At 39.4% G+C, this 19,929-nt stretch overlaps 1 protein-coding gene across 1 annotated transcript in view; it reads right to left on the bottom strand.

Annotated features, from left to right (window-relative positions):
* Window positions 1-7,271, bottom strand: part of LOC124255978 (tyramine beta-hydroxylase-like) — a 28,026-nt gene extending 20,755 nt beyond the window's left edge. Inside the window, exon 1 of the mRNA XM_046689929.1 lies at window positions 7,164-7,271. Coding sequence (XP_046545885.1) covers window positions 7,164-7,177 — 14 coding nt within the window. The 5' untranslated portion in view covers window positions 7,178-7,271. The remainder of the gene's footprint in view (window positions 1-7,163) is intronic.
* Between the last annotated feature and the right edge of the window lie 12,658 nt (window positions 7,272-19,929).

The following is a 19,929-nucleotide window of genomic DNA, read 5'->3' as shown; positions in this document are numbered from 1 at the left end:
TGAAAACCAAATACAGAGTCTTCAAAAAGTACAATATCATCAGCAAAAAGTAGTAGGAACATTTGTACAACATCGGGGGGAGCTGTACACCTGGGTAACATGTGGATTCAATTTCTAGAGCTAATTCATTGATAAAGAATGAGAACAATGGCGGGCTTAAAACACATCCTTGTCGCAAACCCTGTGGGCAATCAGACAACTGAGAGAGAGAAATATCACGCACCTGTCCCTTAACACACTTATAGATAGAAGTTAAGGTTTTAAGCATGGTATCATAGACTCCTACAGCGAGAGACACAAGTTACATAGTGACAGATAAACTAGGTCACAGATAACGATATCAAACCGGCTGTATAAACAAACCATAGTGAATGGTTTCACGCCCTTGAAATTCAGCATATATAATCGTTTTTGTTTGTTTTCATATCATTTCTTTCACAATCATGCACACTGAAGGATGGAAAGAGTATTTGTCCAACATTTTCTTTGATCCTAAACGTCCAGCCTCCTTTTCAGGTCCGACAAAGTTATATTACAGGAGGGGAAATATGATATCAGCTTACATCACATCAAGAAGTGGCTAGCTTCTCAAGATGCCTATTCTCTTCAGCGACCTTTAAGATACAAGTTCAAGTGAAACAGAGTGGTCTCAACTGGTTTGAATGATCAGTGGGATATTGACTTGGCTGATGTCTCTAATACAGCGTCGGACAATGATGGTGTGAAATACTTATTGATAGCTATTAATGTATTTACACGTTTTCTGTGGGTGGAACCTCTTACAAATAAAGTGAGATCATATTTAGAAAACAAGGGTATTACGTACTATGTCACACAGAATGAAACAAAGGCCTCTTATGCAGAGAGAGTAATACTGACACTCAAGACCACTATGTACAGTTTCTTTACTTACAAACAAACTTATCGTTATCTTGATATTTTACAAGATCGTGTGAGGGATTATAATCATAGACCTGATAGCTCACTGAATGAAAGATCACCCACTGATATTAATGCAAACAATGAATCAATTGTTTGGCGAGTACATTGATCCACTAATCAAACAAATCACTTATAAAATGGAAACGATGCATGTAAGCAAAAGGAAAGCCTTTAAGTTTAAAGTAGGAGATCAAGTAAGGCTATCTCATTTGAGACACCCCTTTTAAAGAGACTATCAAGAAAAATGGACAGAGGAAATTTTAATGTAAGCAGACGTTAGTACAGAGCTGGGATACCAGTTCATAAAGTGAAGGATATGGCGGAGGATTCAGTTACAGGGACTTTTTATGCAAATGAACTTCAGAAAGTAGATAAGGCAACAGACAGTATGTGGCGAGTGCAGAAAGTATTAAAGAAGAGGAAACGGACTGGAAGGAAAGACGTTTTGTGAAATGGATGGCCTATCCTGACAAATATAACAGCTGGATTCCTGAGGAAGATCTCCAGAAGGTATAAATAGGACGAGTCTAGTGATTACTCTCAATAAGTGTTCTGTAAGCCATGGAGTCGACATCATGTCCTGAATGTGGGAAAGTATTTTCAAGAAAAGATGCCATGTATCGACATAGGAGGAACAAGCACTCAAACAAAACCAGTGAAGTAGATACACCACCACCACAACCACAACCACCACCATCACCACAACCACAACCACAACCACAACCACCACCACCACCACCAACCACCACAATCATCACCACGACAACCACCACCATCACCACCACCACAACCACCACCACCACCACAACCACCACAACCACCACCAACCACCACACCACCACCACCCATCACCACAACCACCACCATCACCACCACCACCACCACCACCACCACCACCACCATCCACCACCACCACCACCACCACCACCACCACCATCACCACACACCACCACCACCACCACCACCACCACCACCACCACCACCACCACCACCACCACCACCACCACCACCACCACCACCACCACCACCACCACCACCACCACCACCACCACCACCATCACCACCACCACCACCACCACCACCACAACCACCACCATCACCACCACCACAACCACCACCACCACCACCACCACCACCACCACCACCACACCCACCACCACCATCACCACCACCACCACCACAGACAGCATCATCATCATCATCATCATCATCACAACCATCTCATATAGTGAGGGCACATATATTCCATGCTCCTGAACAATTCAAGTTCAAGCACCTAATCACATCGTATGGTGCTATATGGAATGGCAGCCCATTTACAATACTATTGTAAGAGCCATGCCTCATATTCAATTTATCAAAGGGATTCCATATAATCTACAGGATGAAGATTACTTCGATTCCCGGAACAACAACATGATTGTTTTAGATGATTTCATGTCAGAGGTTAAAGATGACAAACGTATCAGTCAGCTATTTACACGTACCTCCCATCATAAAAATGCCATTATCTTCTTACTCCTACAAAATTTGTTTCCACGAGGGAGAGAGTCACGTGACATTGCTTTGAATTCTCACTATGTGACTTTATTTAACTCTCCTGTGGATAGACAACGAGTTTGCCAGACGGATCTACCCGAACAATACTGATAGGTATGTGTCGGTGTATGAGACGGCTCTGGTGTCCCCCGCCGTGATGTTGCTGGAATATTGCTAAAAGCGGCGTAAAACCAAACTCAGTCAGTCAGTCAGTATGAGACGGCTGTTCAAAAACCCTATGGCAATCTAACTATTGACCTACGACCAACCAGTGTTGAATCTGATGTAATATCTACAATTTCTACACACAATGTGTATATCACTATGAAGTTAATATGAAAAGGGGTGACAGGTAGTGTTTTCTATGTTTTCAACCTTAAGAATCAATGAGAGCAGTACTGGACACCCCTCAACAATGGAATCGTCTGGCCCTGTTCAAAGCTTTTGACACAATAAGACATGATGTTCTCTTGCAATCTTTAGCTGAAGTTGGTATTTCTGGTAAATTTTATAATGAAATATCATCAATGTACAGCAGTTTATCTCCATGTGTTAGAACCTCAAAGGGATTATCTAAGTGTTTTACATGTAGTATTGGTACCCGTCAGGGTTGTGTGTTAAGCCCACAGCTGTTTATCATATTTATTAATAAGTTGTTTTCCTTAATGGAACAGGAAGGTGGTATAGGTGTTAATGTTTCATCTGCTTTTAACAATTTGTGTTCACTTATGTTTGCTGATGATGTTTCTGCACTTTCTGATACTTGTAATCAGTTACAAAAGAAGAAAAATGAACTTGAATGTTTTTGTAAAACTTGGTATCTCAAGCTAACAAGGCAATATTTTCTGTAAATGGTTTTCAAAAAAAGATGGGAAGAGTAAATTGTAAAGACTTATTTAAGATTTTTGACTGTATGGTTTCACCTATTTTGTGTTATGGGTCTGAGATTTGGGGTACTAACTATTGTAGCATCGTGGAGTCTGTTCAGGTAAAATTTTGTAAATATTTCTTGAAAGTTGGTAAATCTACCTGTAATAACATGGCTCTTGGTGATTGTGGCAGATTTCCTCTACAAATTACTTATATGACTAAAGTAATTAAATACTGATGTCACCTATTGTATGCCGTATGATGGAATGCCAAAACAGTGTTATATTATGCTCAAGTCCTTAGATGATGTTGGCCGCACTACTTGGGCAACTTGTGTCAAAAATATTTTATTTAAGTATGGTTTTGGCTATGCATGGATCAGTCAGGATGTTGGCAATGTTGATTATTTCATATCCTTGTTTAAGCAGAGACTTTCGGATAATTTTAAACAATGTTGGTCCACTTCAATTTAAAATTCTAATAAGTGTTTCTATTACTCCCAATTTAAGACATTTTTAAATGTGGAAAGGTATTTAAATTCTGATATTCCTTTACATCTCAGATCTGCACTCTCTAAATTTAGATGTGGTAATTATAATTTAGCTGTTGAAACTGGAAGATACAATAAAGTTAATTACAATGAGATGTCTATTTTGTAAATTGGATGACAAAAATGTTATTGAAGATTAATTCCATGTACTCCTTAAGTGTGAACGTTTTTCTGATTTAAGGTTAAGATATATTCAGAAATATTTTACTGATTTTGATCCAAATGCCAATTTTATTAACATTATGAAAACACATAATGATTGTATCATAAGAGATGTCAGTATTTTTCTGTATCATGTACTTTCATTAGAAATGTTCCTCTTACACAGCATGTGCACTAAACTATCTATATCATATGCAAATGACTGTATGATGGGCCTGTGGCCTTTTACTGAATAAACTTGTCTGTCTGTCTGTCTGTCTGTCTGAACGTGTTGACAATCACACAGCGATTTCAATTCAATTTCACACTGTTTTGTATGACCTACTTTTCTCTCAATAAACATTGAAATATACTTGAGATGCACTGATGTACAATAAAAGTTTAATTCTTAGTTCCCTATTAATGCATGTATGATGTAAATCTGTGTTGAGACTTCTATAGTTATAGTGTAGTAGGACTAATCTGTAGACTGAGTATAGGCGTAATATGCCGTTTACTCACTCTTGGCTGAGAGTGGCATGCGCAGTGTGCGCATTCACAGGATTAAAGAGGCAAGATAGAATAGCTTTAGTAATATTCAACCCACTCGGGATGACCCACTGCAGCCTACAAATACGCATGATCATTACAGGGGTGAGACTGTATAGCACAGTGAACACAAGGGCTGTCAGCACTGACCTAGTTCTATGTTTAGCTGTAGGATAACATCACAGTGACCCTTATAACTAGGTTAAACAATTAACGTTCATGCATTTTAAAAGCTAGCACTAATTTAGCTGATGTTGGACACTATTTAGTATTACCTAGTTGTCTGTTAAAGAAGATGACATTCTCGCTATCTGTTGCCTGGTGGATTCTCCCACGTCTAAAACTAGCGTGTATTGCGCAATGCAATGCTGTTGACTCGCTTTAAACGTTTCTAATTAGGTCGGCACCATCGATAATTAGGCAAACTGATGCAGAACTGTCAAAGTCTTATCATCACACGAGGCCATTGACGTTGATTCCAGCGGCCATGATGTCTACTCCATCTCAAACGCGCCTGCTTGTGACGTGGTGTTAGTGGTGGACGAGCTGCAGGTCGCCTACAGCGGAGTCCGCCTGCCCTTAAACGTCAACCAACGGTGCTCCTGGATATCCTTACATTGTTAACATTGAAGTGTTCTGTCGGAAGATCTGCTGCATTAAGGAATCTGTTACGTATCGCAGTCCTTGTGTCCATCATCTCGGACTGTTGTGACCCTGGGGCGACCTGGTCGACGTGCATATTCCACGGACCCATTGGCTTGAAATCTCTGCCACAGTCTACCAATAGCACTGGCTCACATTAAAGCGGGCAGCAACCTGCCATTGAGTTTGACCAGATTCCAAAAGGCCTATAGCCTGACCCCTTTCAGCAAGTGTCAAAAAAAGTCTCATTTTAAGCTGGGATTTCAAACAGGTACCTGAACAGTGAACGACAGTGAAAAAGCCTCAATGCATGTGTATTGTCCTTCCACTTCCATGGATAGAGTGACTTGCACGGGCAAATCATTGCCATTAAGTGGCAGGTGGATTTCCATATTGACAATTTGAATAAGAAATGTGCCATTTGTAACAGAAAGTATCGGATGTTAAAGAACGTAATATTGACATTTCAACAGCCTTATGTGTTTTTCCACACTGTTAAATAAATAAGACCCGTGAAGATCCGGGGTAGAATAGGTCTTCAGCAACCCATGCTTGCCACAAAAGGCGACTATGCTTGTCGTAAGAGGCGACTAACGGGATCGGGTGGTCAGACTCGCTGACTTGGTTGAGACATGTCATCGTATCCCAAATGCGCAGATCGATGCTCATGCTGTTGATCACTGGATTGTGTGGTCCAGACTCGATTATTTACAGACCTGCGCCATATAGCTGGAATATTGCTGAGGGCGGCGTAAAACTAAACTCACTCACTCACTGTTAAATAAGTTTGTAAAACATTCAGTTGTATATATTTAAGAAAATATTTTACGTTTTAGAAATAGTGGTATCAATAGCTTGACCCTTCATTAATGACGCCGAGTATATGTTACCGATAAAATAGCATATGATGAGTGAGTGAGTATGGTTTACGCTACTTTTAGCAATAGTCCTGCAAAATCACGGCGGGAGACACCAGAAACGGGCTTCACACATTGTACCCATGTGGGGACTCGAACCCGGGTCTTTGGCGTGGCGAGAGAACGCTTAAACCACTAGGCTTCCCCACCGCCCTTAGCCCATGATATTGCTACATACGATGCATCTTGTTTTCAAGTCTACCAGTCTAAACTGCCATCCCCGCTTATATTAAACATAATAAAAGTCACATTAATATGGCGCCTAAACTTCAAATGTTGCTCAAAGGCGCAGGTTATAGGCTCTTTGGAAAAGCAGGATCTTCACTTCATGCTCGAATTTGTGAAAGTAATTCCAGAGGGCTGCACCTGCCGCAGCAAAACTCTGTCACTATAGGATGACGTTAGAGTTTGGGCACAGTTAGCTGCTGAGGAGCAAGCCTGGTAACTTGCGAAATGTTCTTGCAGGTAACATGCATCGCTTGACATATGAATATCAGAAGTTTGTGCTCAATTCTGTTTTGAAATGGAAGCCAGTACAACTAATGTAACTTGGCGTCACATGTTCATACTTGCTCATTCCACTTATCCTTTTAGCCGCAAGATTTTGAACTCTCTGGTTTGTGTCTATCCTTGTTTCGAGATGACACGAAAGCATGGATGAATATTTTATTGCTTCTCTGCCAATGTAGCGTCGGATCGGACTGATGGTAAGCAGGTAATAATATGCAGTCTTGTATATGGTATGTATATGATCCCCAGTCCCTAGAGATGACTGGAAGACTCCAGAATTCCGTGTTTGGTCACTTGGATTGACAGTACACTCTCCGATTTGTAAAGTAGGGGTTATTGTTCTAGGGGGCAATTGTCCGGAGCTAATGATGAGGAGTACTATCTTGTCATCGTTTATCATCAATATATGATGATAGCATTATAAACGTGCATGTGATTAATGTGTGAACGGTAGGTCTGAAGTAAATGTATAACTCCGTATCACCTGCATCAAAATGGCTTACCTTACAGCCCACATGCTGTTGATAGTCCAGCTGCACCCACAAGCTTTTGACGGGTATGTGCAGTCGACGTTTGGTTATATGGTCAAGTCACGTGGTAGGGTATCACCGTTGTATCACGTGGAGCATAAACCGGTTCAGCTTGTGCAGTGAGCAGAATCACTAATAATTTCTCAGAGTGTGGATCTACAGTGACTATAGAGGAACAGCGGAGCGCAAAGCAGCTACAAACCCTTTAACGATATGCTTGCAATTGGTTTAGTAATTGGGCGTATGAATTTTATTCATTTCGTGACGCATTCTTTTAAATTCATCTGATGGTAAAGGTTTGTTAATTACATCCAAGAGTAATATGGAAGCTTTTGGTGCAGCATGACCAATCCAGCATGGGACGGAACCTTTTTGTTTAACGCTGCACTCCAGTATTGCAGCGGGCCAGACCACAGGGTCCCGTTACTCGTCTCTTACTACATCGCAACCATCCAGAAGGTATTAATAGTGTATGAGTGAGTGAGTTTAGTTTTACGCCGCACTTAAGCAATATTACAGCTAAATGGTGGCGGTCTGTAAATAATCGAGTCTGGACCAGACAATCCAGTGATCAACAGCATGAGCATCGATCTGCGCAATTAGGAACCGATGACATGTGTCAACCAAGCCAGCGAGCCTGACCACCCGACCCCGTTAGTCGCCTCTTACAACAAGCATGGGTTACTGATGGCTCATTCTAACCCGGACCTTCACGGGGTAATAGTATATGATGTAAGTCAAGCACATGCATGTCATCTCTCACATGATATCTATGAACATGGCTATTTTCACCTTGAATATCGTACTGTTTTGGATCTCTTGACACGAATTTACCGAATTTACTGCAATTATGCAATTGTAATTCTACTGTCACTGTATTTCGTTCCAATCTGAATTTCTTTTGCGGTAATTTGCATCGATCTGTAAACATAGGTAATTTCAGAATAATGGCGTAACCTTTCTTTGATGTTTGTTGGTTTCACAACTAATTCTTTTTTCATAGAGTTTTCTAGTTACCTAATTGTTGCAACTTGGAAACTGGCACTGAGGCTTCGCTTCAACACCTTGTCGAGCAATATTTCAACATCTTTTTGGTGTCTACATTTCACAACCATTGTGGGACATGTTCTCATGCTCTAAGAGGAACACCACCCAGTGACTCTTGCAAAGTATCTTGTACATAGAACATAAACGATTGTTGCCCGAAGTAAAGCTTTCAAAACCATTTTGATTGACATATAGAGGGAAAGTCCAAATCTGAGGTTACACTGAGAAAAACATTTATTGATGTCAAGTGCATTTTTAGTTTCACTTGAACCATATGTTCACGTGTTATTTGAGCTGAACTATGTTCATGCCTATGCATGTATTGGGAATATATGTGACGGGTGGGACAGGACAGAGCACCTTGTAGAGGACACTTGATGTCCTCACTAACTGATAGTAACTTATGATAGCCCAGATTACTACAATGAACTTGCTGAAATAGTATAAGTCATGAACAAATGTTAAACACGCACGTCAACAATCGCGGATATACTACTGTATAACACGAATAACACTACATTAGATGATATATAAGGAAAGTAAGGTTTATATTCTTTCGCAATAACATGAGGGTTAATATGTTTTGCAGGCCACGCTTGGCTAAACATTGTCAAGTCAAGTCAAGTGTTTATTTCCAGTATGAAGGCCTCAGGCCCATATACAATGCAATATATATACAGTTTTATATACAGTAGATACATTGCAGTATTGACAGTATATAGATATACATGTGTCATATATATTATGGTGAACAAATATTGTTTGTGGGATATCTAGTGTAAATATCCCGAAGTTGTCGTGTATGTAAACATGGGTACAATCTGTGGTTATGCAAGCATAGATCGTTCTTGACGATATGAAAGTGCCTGATCACTGCTGGTTTACAAAGAGGTCTGTGCATCGTTATGAGTGTGTGTGTGTGTGTGTGTGTGTGTGTGTGTGTGTGTGTGTGTGTGTGTGTGTGTGTGTGTGTGTGAGAATGAGTGAGTGTGTGTGTGTGTGTGTGAGCAAAACATCGTATTCATCTTTAGGTAACCTTTCAAATGACCTCTGATATCTAACTTAACAGCCACGATCTACATCCATATCGGGGATATTTACAATAGGCTATCACTTTAACAGTTACTCAACAAGAGAGAAAATATTTAACTTTATTAAAGAAATCATTGTCATCGAACCTTGTTCAGACTCTTGAGGATGACAGTTTGTGTAATCACCACAGCTGCAAATACTGGAGCTTGGTTTCCGAAAGATTGATATGTATGTGTCTCGAAATATGAGCCATCCACGCTTCGTGAAACACACACTGAGTGGTTGGTTTGGAGTTAAACTTTTCGGTCAAGGCCATGTTTTTAAATAGAATGTCTGTTCTAAGACGTAAACTGTTGCTGTCTACAGTACAGGCCGAAAAGTCATGGCGTACAACGGCGATGCGCTCTAATTACCTCTGAATATATGCGTCACTGTGATGTAATTGCAGGTTTTACTTGATAAATACTGGTGATAATGGTGTCCGTAAATATTCAGCTTGATGTGAATATATATTTACGAATAAGTTTGAGTTGTGTCTCCTGTCAGAAAGCTAATAAAAATGAGTGAATATGGTTTTACGCCGCTTTTTTCAATATTCCAGCAATATCACGGCGGTGAACACCAAAAATGTACCCATGGTCTCGAACCCGGATCTTCAGCATGACGAGCTAACGCCATGTACCCATGTGGGGAATCGAACCCGGGGTGTTCAGCATGACGAGCTAACGCCATAACCATTTGGCTACCCCACAGCCACTGCCCCAAAAGCCAAACACCCTGTAATACAAGTATCGCCAGTATTCCAGGTTGTTTTGTTCATTTGCATTAAGTGATAAAACAAAGACATGTTTTGTGAAGGCGATATACGAACTGCAGTGTTTGACATTGAGTTACACTATTTGTACATGAAGATAATATTTTCTACATACTTAAAATAGATGTTATGGCTTTGATGACAGTAATCTCCAAGTTACGTTGCATAGTAAGGATATTTCTTTTCAGCCAATTTCTGGTATGTCAATTATGCCATTTGCTCAATTAGTTACGAAGGAAAACATCAGTTGTGACTGGGCGATTATCAACTTAATAAAAAACCTTGTTATATGTTTTTACCCGATATACCGGTACTCGATGGATAGTCGAATAAATATCGTTGAAAACTGTATGGTGGTATATCGGTAATACCGCGCAGTGTCAGTACCAACGAACCTTGAATTCGACATTCCACACCATGGACGCCCGAACAAAACAATTACATTTTTGTCTTTAACAATTAAGTGACAATTACAGTTGTTAATTGTACAACTTTACAATTACAGACTCACTTACTCGTCTAATTTTTGACTCATATTTAACATTTCTGTCACATTTAACGCTTCTGCCACACATTAAATCCTTAATACTAAATGCCTGAAGGCACTTGACTTGTTGAAAGTCGTTTCCAATCTAAGTGGGGAGGGGATCAAGCTACCCACCTACATCTATATCGATCACTGGTCCGTTCCAAACTTGATTATGGCTCCATCGTATATGGTGGAGCCTGCAAAATCAACCTAAATCTAAATGATTCTGTCCACCACCAACGTCTAAAACATTTGGGTTTGGGTCCTTTAGAACCTCTCCTGTTGACAGTCTCTACGTGGAGGCCGGTGAGCCATCCCTTAAATAACGCCGTATAAAATTATCCTTGCAGTATATAACAAAATCATATTCTAATGAGTCAAATCCTGCTTTCAACTGTGTTTTTAAACCTCTTTATGAGGATCTATACAATAAAAAGTCAAACGTTTCCTTTCTGTTGCTGGTATTGAGCTAGAAAATATATCTCCTTCCCGTTTGCTTTCTTCTCCTCCTTGGCAACTGGTAAGGCCACAATTAGGCTTTTAATTTGTAATTTTATTGATATATGATATAGTCATTTATTGTTCTCGTCACGATATGGCTGAAATATTGCCGATGTGACGATAAATAGTAACTCACTCATTCACTGTATGATATTATCATGTTCGCCAAGTCAAACAGCTCGAATGTACTATTTTGTATAAGCTTCTTGACTGTTTTCTATTTACATAACATGTTGTAGATGACAAGCACACTCCAGGCGGAACGTTCAACTTTTTAAGCTATAGAGTTACATGAATCCTTGGTCCCCAATTGCGTAGCAATATCTCACGCTATTTAGTACCATGGTGCTCCTGTGGCCATATCTTTCATTTTGTTGCTTTTAATTCTATACATGGAGCGTGTTTTCAAAAGCATGTTTCGTTCCGGTGTATGGTCGTTCCGGTGTATGGTCGTCTCACGGCTGATATAGACGGCGTTACCTGCTGATAGTCTCTGTGAGATGTAAACATGAGACGGATTGCGACACCTGTGCATCACACGTGACACGGTGAGCTAATCAGGTCCGAGTCTTGTAAGCGGGTCGTCCGAGCTGCATGCGTGCATCAGTCTCGTCTTGTGTTCTGTCCTATGTTGTCGTCACGAATAAATATTATGTGTGCCGGCGTAAGATTGAATACATACCCGCGTTCAAAAGGTACCCGGCCGGTACCTTTTTGAACATTGAATTATTACCCGGGGTCACTTTTCAACTCCAGGGGTCTTTTTTCAACATTGAAAAATAACCCCGGTCACGTATTGAAAAGCTACCCTCGTTGAATAATGACCCTCGCTGTTTCTGCACTGTAAACGTACTTTAAATATAGAAAAGTCAAGTAAAGATATGTACATGTACGCAACGCACCGGGCGTCTGTGATTGGATGGTGAACATAAACACATTTTAGCTCACCTGGACAATATCCAGAACAGCTTTTGTCGTGGGCTGTATGTACGTCATCCTGCGACGTGGGTCGTGCAAGATCTGTAAATATTAGGGCTGGATACTGCAATAATTTAAGAGATATTGCAATACATATTGTGATATATTGACTGGAAGATTTCTGTCCAAGTGTGTACATAATAAATTCATAATAGCTCTCTGTGTGCGACATCATCTTCTCAGTTGCTGTTACACCATACTTTCAGGCTCCCCGTCCCCATTGTGTATGGCTGTATGCCAGTGGTTTACAGATACATAAAATAATACAGAGCCTTAATGTGGAATGTACTGCAACAACGTTTTACGAACATAATGATAAATGCAAAAATATAACAAAGTCATGATTTTCATAGTCAGTGTTGTTTGTTTAAACAGAATGCACTTCAAGGCAGTATGTAATTATTTTTACTGTATGTCAATTCCAATATAAACATGTGTAAACATGAACTATTGCAAAATGAAACACAAGCATGATTTAGTGAACTACTTGAGGTTACAATCGCATGTGACCTCCAATAACTAAGATCCTTGGCTAGAATGTCATTATACAGCCTTACAATTCTTTATGACTCAGGCCTTTATGATAAATTGATATCATATGACCCATTATGAAACAAACAAAAATACCAAAATACTGTGAACTGTGAAATAGTCACTCAGAGCCAGAGGCTCTACTGAAAAAAAAAAAATAAAAATTGGTCCATTTGAGGCCACTTAATTCCTCCAAATGAAACCATTCAAATCCACAAAACGTATTAAGCATTTGGTAGAATATTTGGCAGTTTTGGTGCCACTTAGCATGACACTTCCACTTGTAAAATGTTACATGAAACCAACAGAAATATAAGTATTTTTGGCACTTAAAGAGCACATTTTTCGCTTTGAAACTCAAGGCCAGATAATTCAAATGGAGCTAACTCTGGATGGCCCAATATTTTGCAGAATCTGAACGATATCGCAATAATCATATCGCGAGATACTGAACCGGTATATACCGGTTTACCGTTAATATTGCACAGCCCTAGTAAATATCATCTCCGAATCTACTTAGCCGATGAAGCTGAAACTTGACATACATGTTCCAAACCAAGAGGACACCAAAGACTGTTAGAGGCATTCCGATCCAATTTAAGATATGGCGACTACAGCGGCCATATTGAAAATGCCATTTTCGCTCTTTAGTCCCCAATTTCTTATTTCAAATATGCCCGAGGTATATGGTAATATTGAAAATGCCATGTGTGACTCATTTCTGCAGCAATTAAGCTGAAATTTACTATGTAGGTAATGAATAGTAAAACTCAACACATATAGTACGGGGTTTGCTGTGCATCGCATTTTACATTCATTATATAATTACCATCTTGTCTCACTCGTGGCTCATTTTCGTAGCGTTTCAGCTGGAATTTGTTAAATAGCAATACCTAACGCATGCATATAATGTTACGGATTTTGCTGCGTGTTTTGTTTTGACGTCTCTCATTGCGCTATGCACGTTTCCGTGAGTGAGTGAGTGAGTGAGTTAAAATTTAAAGTCACATCGGCAATATTTCAGCCAAATCGTGAAAAAACGTTTCCGTGAACTACAGTGCCGTGGCACCATTGTTGTGTGATTGTAGGTCTATGTCTCTTTGTTTAATTGTATCATGGCGAGAGTACGTTTGTACAGTTGAAAATGTACCTGTAGTATGTTGCACGTTTTATAATGTATGACCGAGGTAACGTTGTCAGCGTTCCTTGAAAGTTGTATACGCTGCATGTCAAATCCCGTTGATTGCAGTTCATCATCATCATATGTATTTCCTCCTTGGATTGGAGATTAGATGTTGATTACATCAAGTGACAGTGGGAGTATGTACACAGAAAGTAAGAGGTATTAATTTACTGAAAGTTTGATGTTAGTAAACTATAGTTTGGCATGAAATGCATGTGGACCCGGTTTTTAAAATATCTCTTCATCCAATGACTCAATCGATCTCAAACTGTGCAAGTGGATGTTTTGTCAGACAACCTAATCACATTGTAAATCACCGATTTTATGCATTTGTATTAAAGAATCTGTCTATGTAACTGTCAACAAAATAAACAGCAATACGCAGAATGCTTGCAGAGGGAGGGAGCCAATGACCTGTAACAGCGGCAGTGTTGGGTCATAAAGGTAAAAGCACGTGCAGTTTATGATAGTTACCTGTGCACTGCACAGTGATAGACCGTTTGGATCATTCACATTGACTACTTCTAGCTGTCATCATGAAAGCTTATTCAGATGATGCTAAACGTTTAATTAGAAATGTGTTGAATTTTTTAAAAAAAAGAGAGCAAACGTAGCAAACCGATTTATAAGGTGTCGGATTACATGAAACGTACAACTTTTGCTCTTGGCATAAAAAAGAACATCGTGCTAAAAATTGTGAAAAATAAACCAACAACCAATAAACAAAACCTTGTACAAAAAGGTAGGCATCCAAAGTTAGATTCTTTTGACATCAGGGTCATCAGTATAGCTGACCTACATTGACGAACGTTGACTTTTATGACCCAACACTGCCGCTGTTAACTATAGAATGAATGTTCATTTGGAGTGACTTGACTGTCAGTTGCTGGTCACACTTTGTATATGGATGAGACGCTGGTATGCAGACATTGCAGACATGAGGAAAACAGCGGTGAGGTTATGAAAGTGGAGGAGCACCTCTGCATCAGTGCACACACTCTGTGGACGCCCCATGAGCAACTGCAGGAATGTCTCGTCGTCATAGTTGTGGAGATGTACATGTAGCTTCAGGGGTAGATAATCCAGCGTGTTGTTCCAGAATTGGTCATAGATGGCATATAGAGCTGGGCATCCGCTAGAGACATGATGGAGCAGGTCCGTGTACAGGAGTTTGCACAGGGTACAGATCGTTTCACTGGATTGAGGCACTGCAATCCACATCTGAGCTAGAAAGTGGAAGGCCTTGACGTGTTGTCTGTTTCCGGCTAGGGTCCATGGGAGGCGCGGTGATGGCTTCATGTGGAAAGAAGAGGTTATACGCTGTTTCCATTCAGTTGTATACTTGGTTACTCGTTCTGTGATGAGTTTTTTCCACGATTGCTTCCTTGGCATCGGTAGACCTTGAATGAAAGCAATGAGGTAGTGTCCGAGATTGTAGAGTTGAAGAAGGGAGACAAGTGCGGGACAGATTCCATGTGCAGTGTCTGAGTCGGCTTTCTAGAGGTAGAGAAGAAGTCTGTAAGTGAACAAGCGGCGTGATAAGGCTGATGGAGGTAGAGTGATCAGTCTGTAGAAGAATATGAGCTGGCGACGAGTTATCTCCTCTTTGACCGGACGCCATCCGATCATGATGAGGCACATATCTGTTCGGGTACGTGTTTGGAAACTATGAACGTGCTTTGCCATGTAGCGCCATGTCATTTCTAACAAATGTTCATCTTGTTGACATCTGTTTGTTTAAAGTTCACATCCATAAAGAAGGGCTGGTAGAACAATTGTGTTCACTGTTGACGCTGAAATCAGAGGATTGAGTCCATATGGTCTGATACTAATGCCAGTAAGAGAATGGTAAGAGGCTCTTGCTTTACGACAAGCTTCTTTTATGGACTGCGAATGTTTTAGGTTGTTGCAGATTTTAGTTCCCAAGTGGGAGACGCAGTCACTCTCTGGCAAAAATCTACCCCGAAGTTCTTTATAAGCTGGACATTTCAACAAAAAGTGATATTCATCTTCTAAATCTACTTTACATATAGGACAGTTTCTCTGAGATACATCAATATTTTGCCACCTTCCTACGTTATTCTTTAAACGTAAGTCACCAGCTCCGAATTTGACCAATACTTTACGGAATATATATTCCAAGTTTGAAGACAGACACCGCTCTGGTTCAAGAAGACTCTTATATTTTGTATGTAGCTTATAACGTGAACTGTTTTCAAGAGTAGATGTCCAATTTTAGTAAAACATGTTCTTTAAAATGTGAATAAAGGCGCATGGATCACCGACAGCTTGTGAAAACAAGACAAATTCAAAACCGTGTGAGCAAAGTATATGACGGATATGTGTGGTAACCAGCAGTACCAAGGTAATGCAACATATTATATGCCTTTTTTGGAATTCGTTCATCATGCAATGTCGTTAATTTAAGCCAATATTTCATCGTTCGAACGTAGGAATTAATATAAACTGAAAACCGTCCATATTCTCCATAATAGCCATTGTCCATCAATAAAATAATTCAATGTGGGCCATTAGAATTGCACAATAGTAAATGTAGAGACACTACAATGACATTGGCCAAATGCAAATGAACACATGAAACGTTGAACGACATGATATGTCCAGATATTACAGATACACAGATGCATGTCCACGAAGCATATGATACGCTTCCCTAATATATATTCGCCGTAATGACAGATGCAACGATCATAAACTCGCATATCAGATTAAGCAGATTTGACATTCAACTGATAAAGACTCCCGCGTCGTAAGGGCGAAGGTTGGGGGTGTAGTAGATGCTGAAGCCTGAGCCGTCCATCTGTCCAGATATAGTTTTGGGGTTGGTCCAGTGAAACTAAACCAACCAACCAAACAAAGAAAAAAAAACGTAGTTTGCTGCATATTCATTTGAATATTTCGTAGCCTGAAACCTAGAGCGTTCTAGGTCCTAAAAACGTATTTTCGAGAAATTAGATCTTAAAGTTTAAAACAACAATATTTCCAAAACTATTCCATCAAATTCTTTGGAATTATGCACATGCATGTATCACATAACAAAATTTCAAAAATAGCCTAAAGTATGTTAAAGCAATAAATAAGAAATAAACACTCGGCCAAGTAGATACGTACTTATGTTCAGAACCAGAGTGTTCTATGTATCAGAAATGCAACTGAATCATTATTGTACGATTATTGTAGGGTTAGTTCTACCGAACCGGGTTGTATTTTTGTTTTAGTTTCACAGATTAAGAATTACATTACATATATAATAAATAGAGACAATGTTCCAGTTTTCCATTTGTATGTTTATAACAATGATAAGAACTTTCAGACTGTTCAATCTCCATCATCAAGCTGGATTTGCTGATTGGTCCAATGACCACTTAGAATACTCTGGAACTAACAATTAGTGTTATTTAATGGAGATAAAACAATGTAAAACCACTTTCTAGGCTATATATCACTGTGAAATTTTGCATGGTGAATATGTAGTAAGGCATACTCTCAGGTTCCTAACTCAATATTCACTAAAAGTGACAATCAGGTTATGAATTGGAATGCAAGTAAATATGTGTACCTCAAGGAGGACCCTTTTGTAGCCGGTTTTGCCAATTCTGAAGCCAGCTTTTTTGTCGAAACATTCACCAGGTACGCCAATAGCCCACGAGCCTGTTACTTCCCCGCAAGCAGGGACAGACATATCACATTCTCGTGGACTTTCAATAGCGGGCGCTTCAAGGAAGGATACCATACCGCCATTGTAAATCAAACCAACAAGTTTATTTTTGCAAGATCACAGTTGTGTAGATTTTCTTAATTGGTCAGAATAGTAAAGAATAGACTACTTAATATATGGCGGGAACAGTGGTCAAAATAACAATCCTAATCATTACTAAAATGTTTCCGGTTATGCCTGAAGTACGTTTTTCTGGACAGACAGTCTGACGTCTGAGCCAGCCATGCCTATGAACACGAATGAAAATAGAATAATATGGACGGGGAACGAACATTTTTTCTAAAGAAATATTCATTGAAGACCCGTGGTATGAATACATACCACCATCACGACAACAGAATACATACCACCATCTCAACAACAGAATACATACCACAATTACGACAACAGAATACATACCACCGTCTCAACAACAGAATACATACCACGATTACGACAACAGAATACATACCACCATCACAACAACAGAATACATACCACAATCACGACAACAGAATACATACCACAATCACAACAGAATATGTGGCAGGAATACATACCACCATCACGGCAACAGAATATGGGTCAGGAATACATACCACCATCAGGACAACAGAATACATACCACCATCACGACAACAGAATACATACCACCATCCCAAAAACAGAATACCTACCACCACCACGTCAACAGAATACATACCACCATCTCAACGAACAGAATACATACCACCCAATCACTCACTTCATTTAAGCTATAATGCCACATGTCACAGATAAAGTGAATGAACGAAGCCTTATTATATTTTATTGTAAGGATATTTAGGGCTCAGTAAATCCAAAAGTTGATACACAAAATTATTGGAATAAATGTTTCATTCAGTAATACTAACAGTATGTTCTCTTCAAATTTGTTGAGGTAACATGAGCTGAAATTAGCCCTTAGCACAAGCACAGTTCTCAAAACAGTCTGTAACAATAAGGGTCCTTTTTGTAAAGTTGTTTCAGTCTGTCATTTAAGGCCCATACCACAGCCATTTGTTGTGTGTCTAATTGAGCTTTTTATTTATATTGATGTGTTAGCATGCATCAGTCTTAGATCCATGTATTTAAAATTGTTGGTTTATACAAAGGTTGTGAATAAGCAGACAAAATGACTTTTTTTCTAATCATTCTTTCAATCTTTACATAGGAGGCCAAACACCTGTGATGAGAAGATTGGTCAAATTTGAAGATTTGGGTCAGGATTACTTTCCACGGGTATGTTCATTAAATTCAATAGAGACGTCAGTATTAACTTTACGTTGTCAATGTGACACTGCTGCTCTGCAGGTATTTTTAATTTTTAACTGGCAGGGACAGGTGGAGCAAATCTGATTTCTGGCCTTGGGTAAGTTTGGAGGCATTGTGGGTTTATGAGAATGTTTTTGTTTTGTATCAGAGGGAGAATATAGTTTTACAAGTAAATAATGATGTATTTCATTTCTAGGAGCAGAAAAGACACCACCATTTCTCAGTCAGACAGCTGTTGACACTGCAACCCAAGGTATTACTTTTAGTGCTATTGCACAATAGACATGTGTCAAAATCATGTACGGAATATTTTCATCACTGATTGTACTCAATCTGTAAAGTGATAGCAATGTTTACAAATGCACTGACCCATGACGAACTGGTTTAAGATTGGTCTTCACCAACCCATGCATGTCAGTAGGCGATTGTGTAGTCAGGTTTGCTGACCTACTTGACAGCCGAATATAATGCTCAATCACTAGATTTCTGGTTCTGTGTCATATAGCTTGAATATTATGGAGCGTGGCGAAACAAACCAAACAATAAATTTCTGTTTAATGTTGTATTTCAGTGGCACCATTTTCACGTGAGGAACCATATTCTGACAGACGGCCCTTTAGATCTGGTCCAAGAGAGTGCACAATTTATCCTCTCTAATGGTTATTCAATTGTTCTATTGTTTTAGGATGAAGCACATAAAATAAGAAATTCATCTGTGAATGTGTTATGAGGAATGCATAATCCCTAAAATCTTCAGTGTTTACACTGCATTATTGCTAACTGTTCCACCAACCTGGCTACAAACATGTATATGTTTTCTTGGAAAACCTTTCTGTCTCATTACTCAAAAAATAGAGAGATTAATTCTTCTAGCAGCCACAAATGAAGCAGTTTCTGGACTGAAATATAGTGATCATGTGTATACAATAAGAGAATATGTATATTTCTTGACAGTGTATATATTCAATGAAAATGGATTGCACATAATCACGGATTTGAGGTATTGCCTGTAACATATGCAATGTTGGTGAGTCAGGGTCATTTATGATATTTGAAGGGAAACATATATAATGCACTGGATGTTGAAGGACATCAGCCTAGATATTGCTTCAT

This window comes from Haliotis rubra, unplaced genomic scaffold (genome assembly GCF_003918875.1).
Source record: "Haliotis rubra isolate DU_JTF1 unplaced genomic scaffold, ASM391887v1 Scf614, whole genome shotgun sequence".
NCBI lineage: Eukaryota > Metazoa > Mollusca > Gastropoda > Lepetellida > Haliotidae > Haliotis > Haliotis rubra.
The sequence above is the reverse complement of the archived record's forward strand: the minus strand, read 5'-3'. Positions and strand labels throughout refer to the sequence as shown.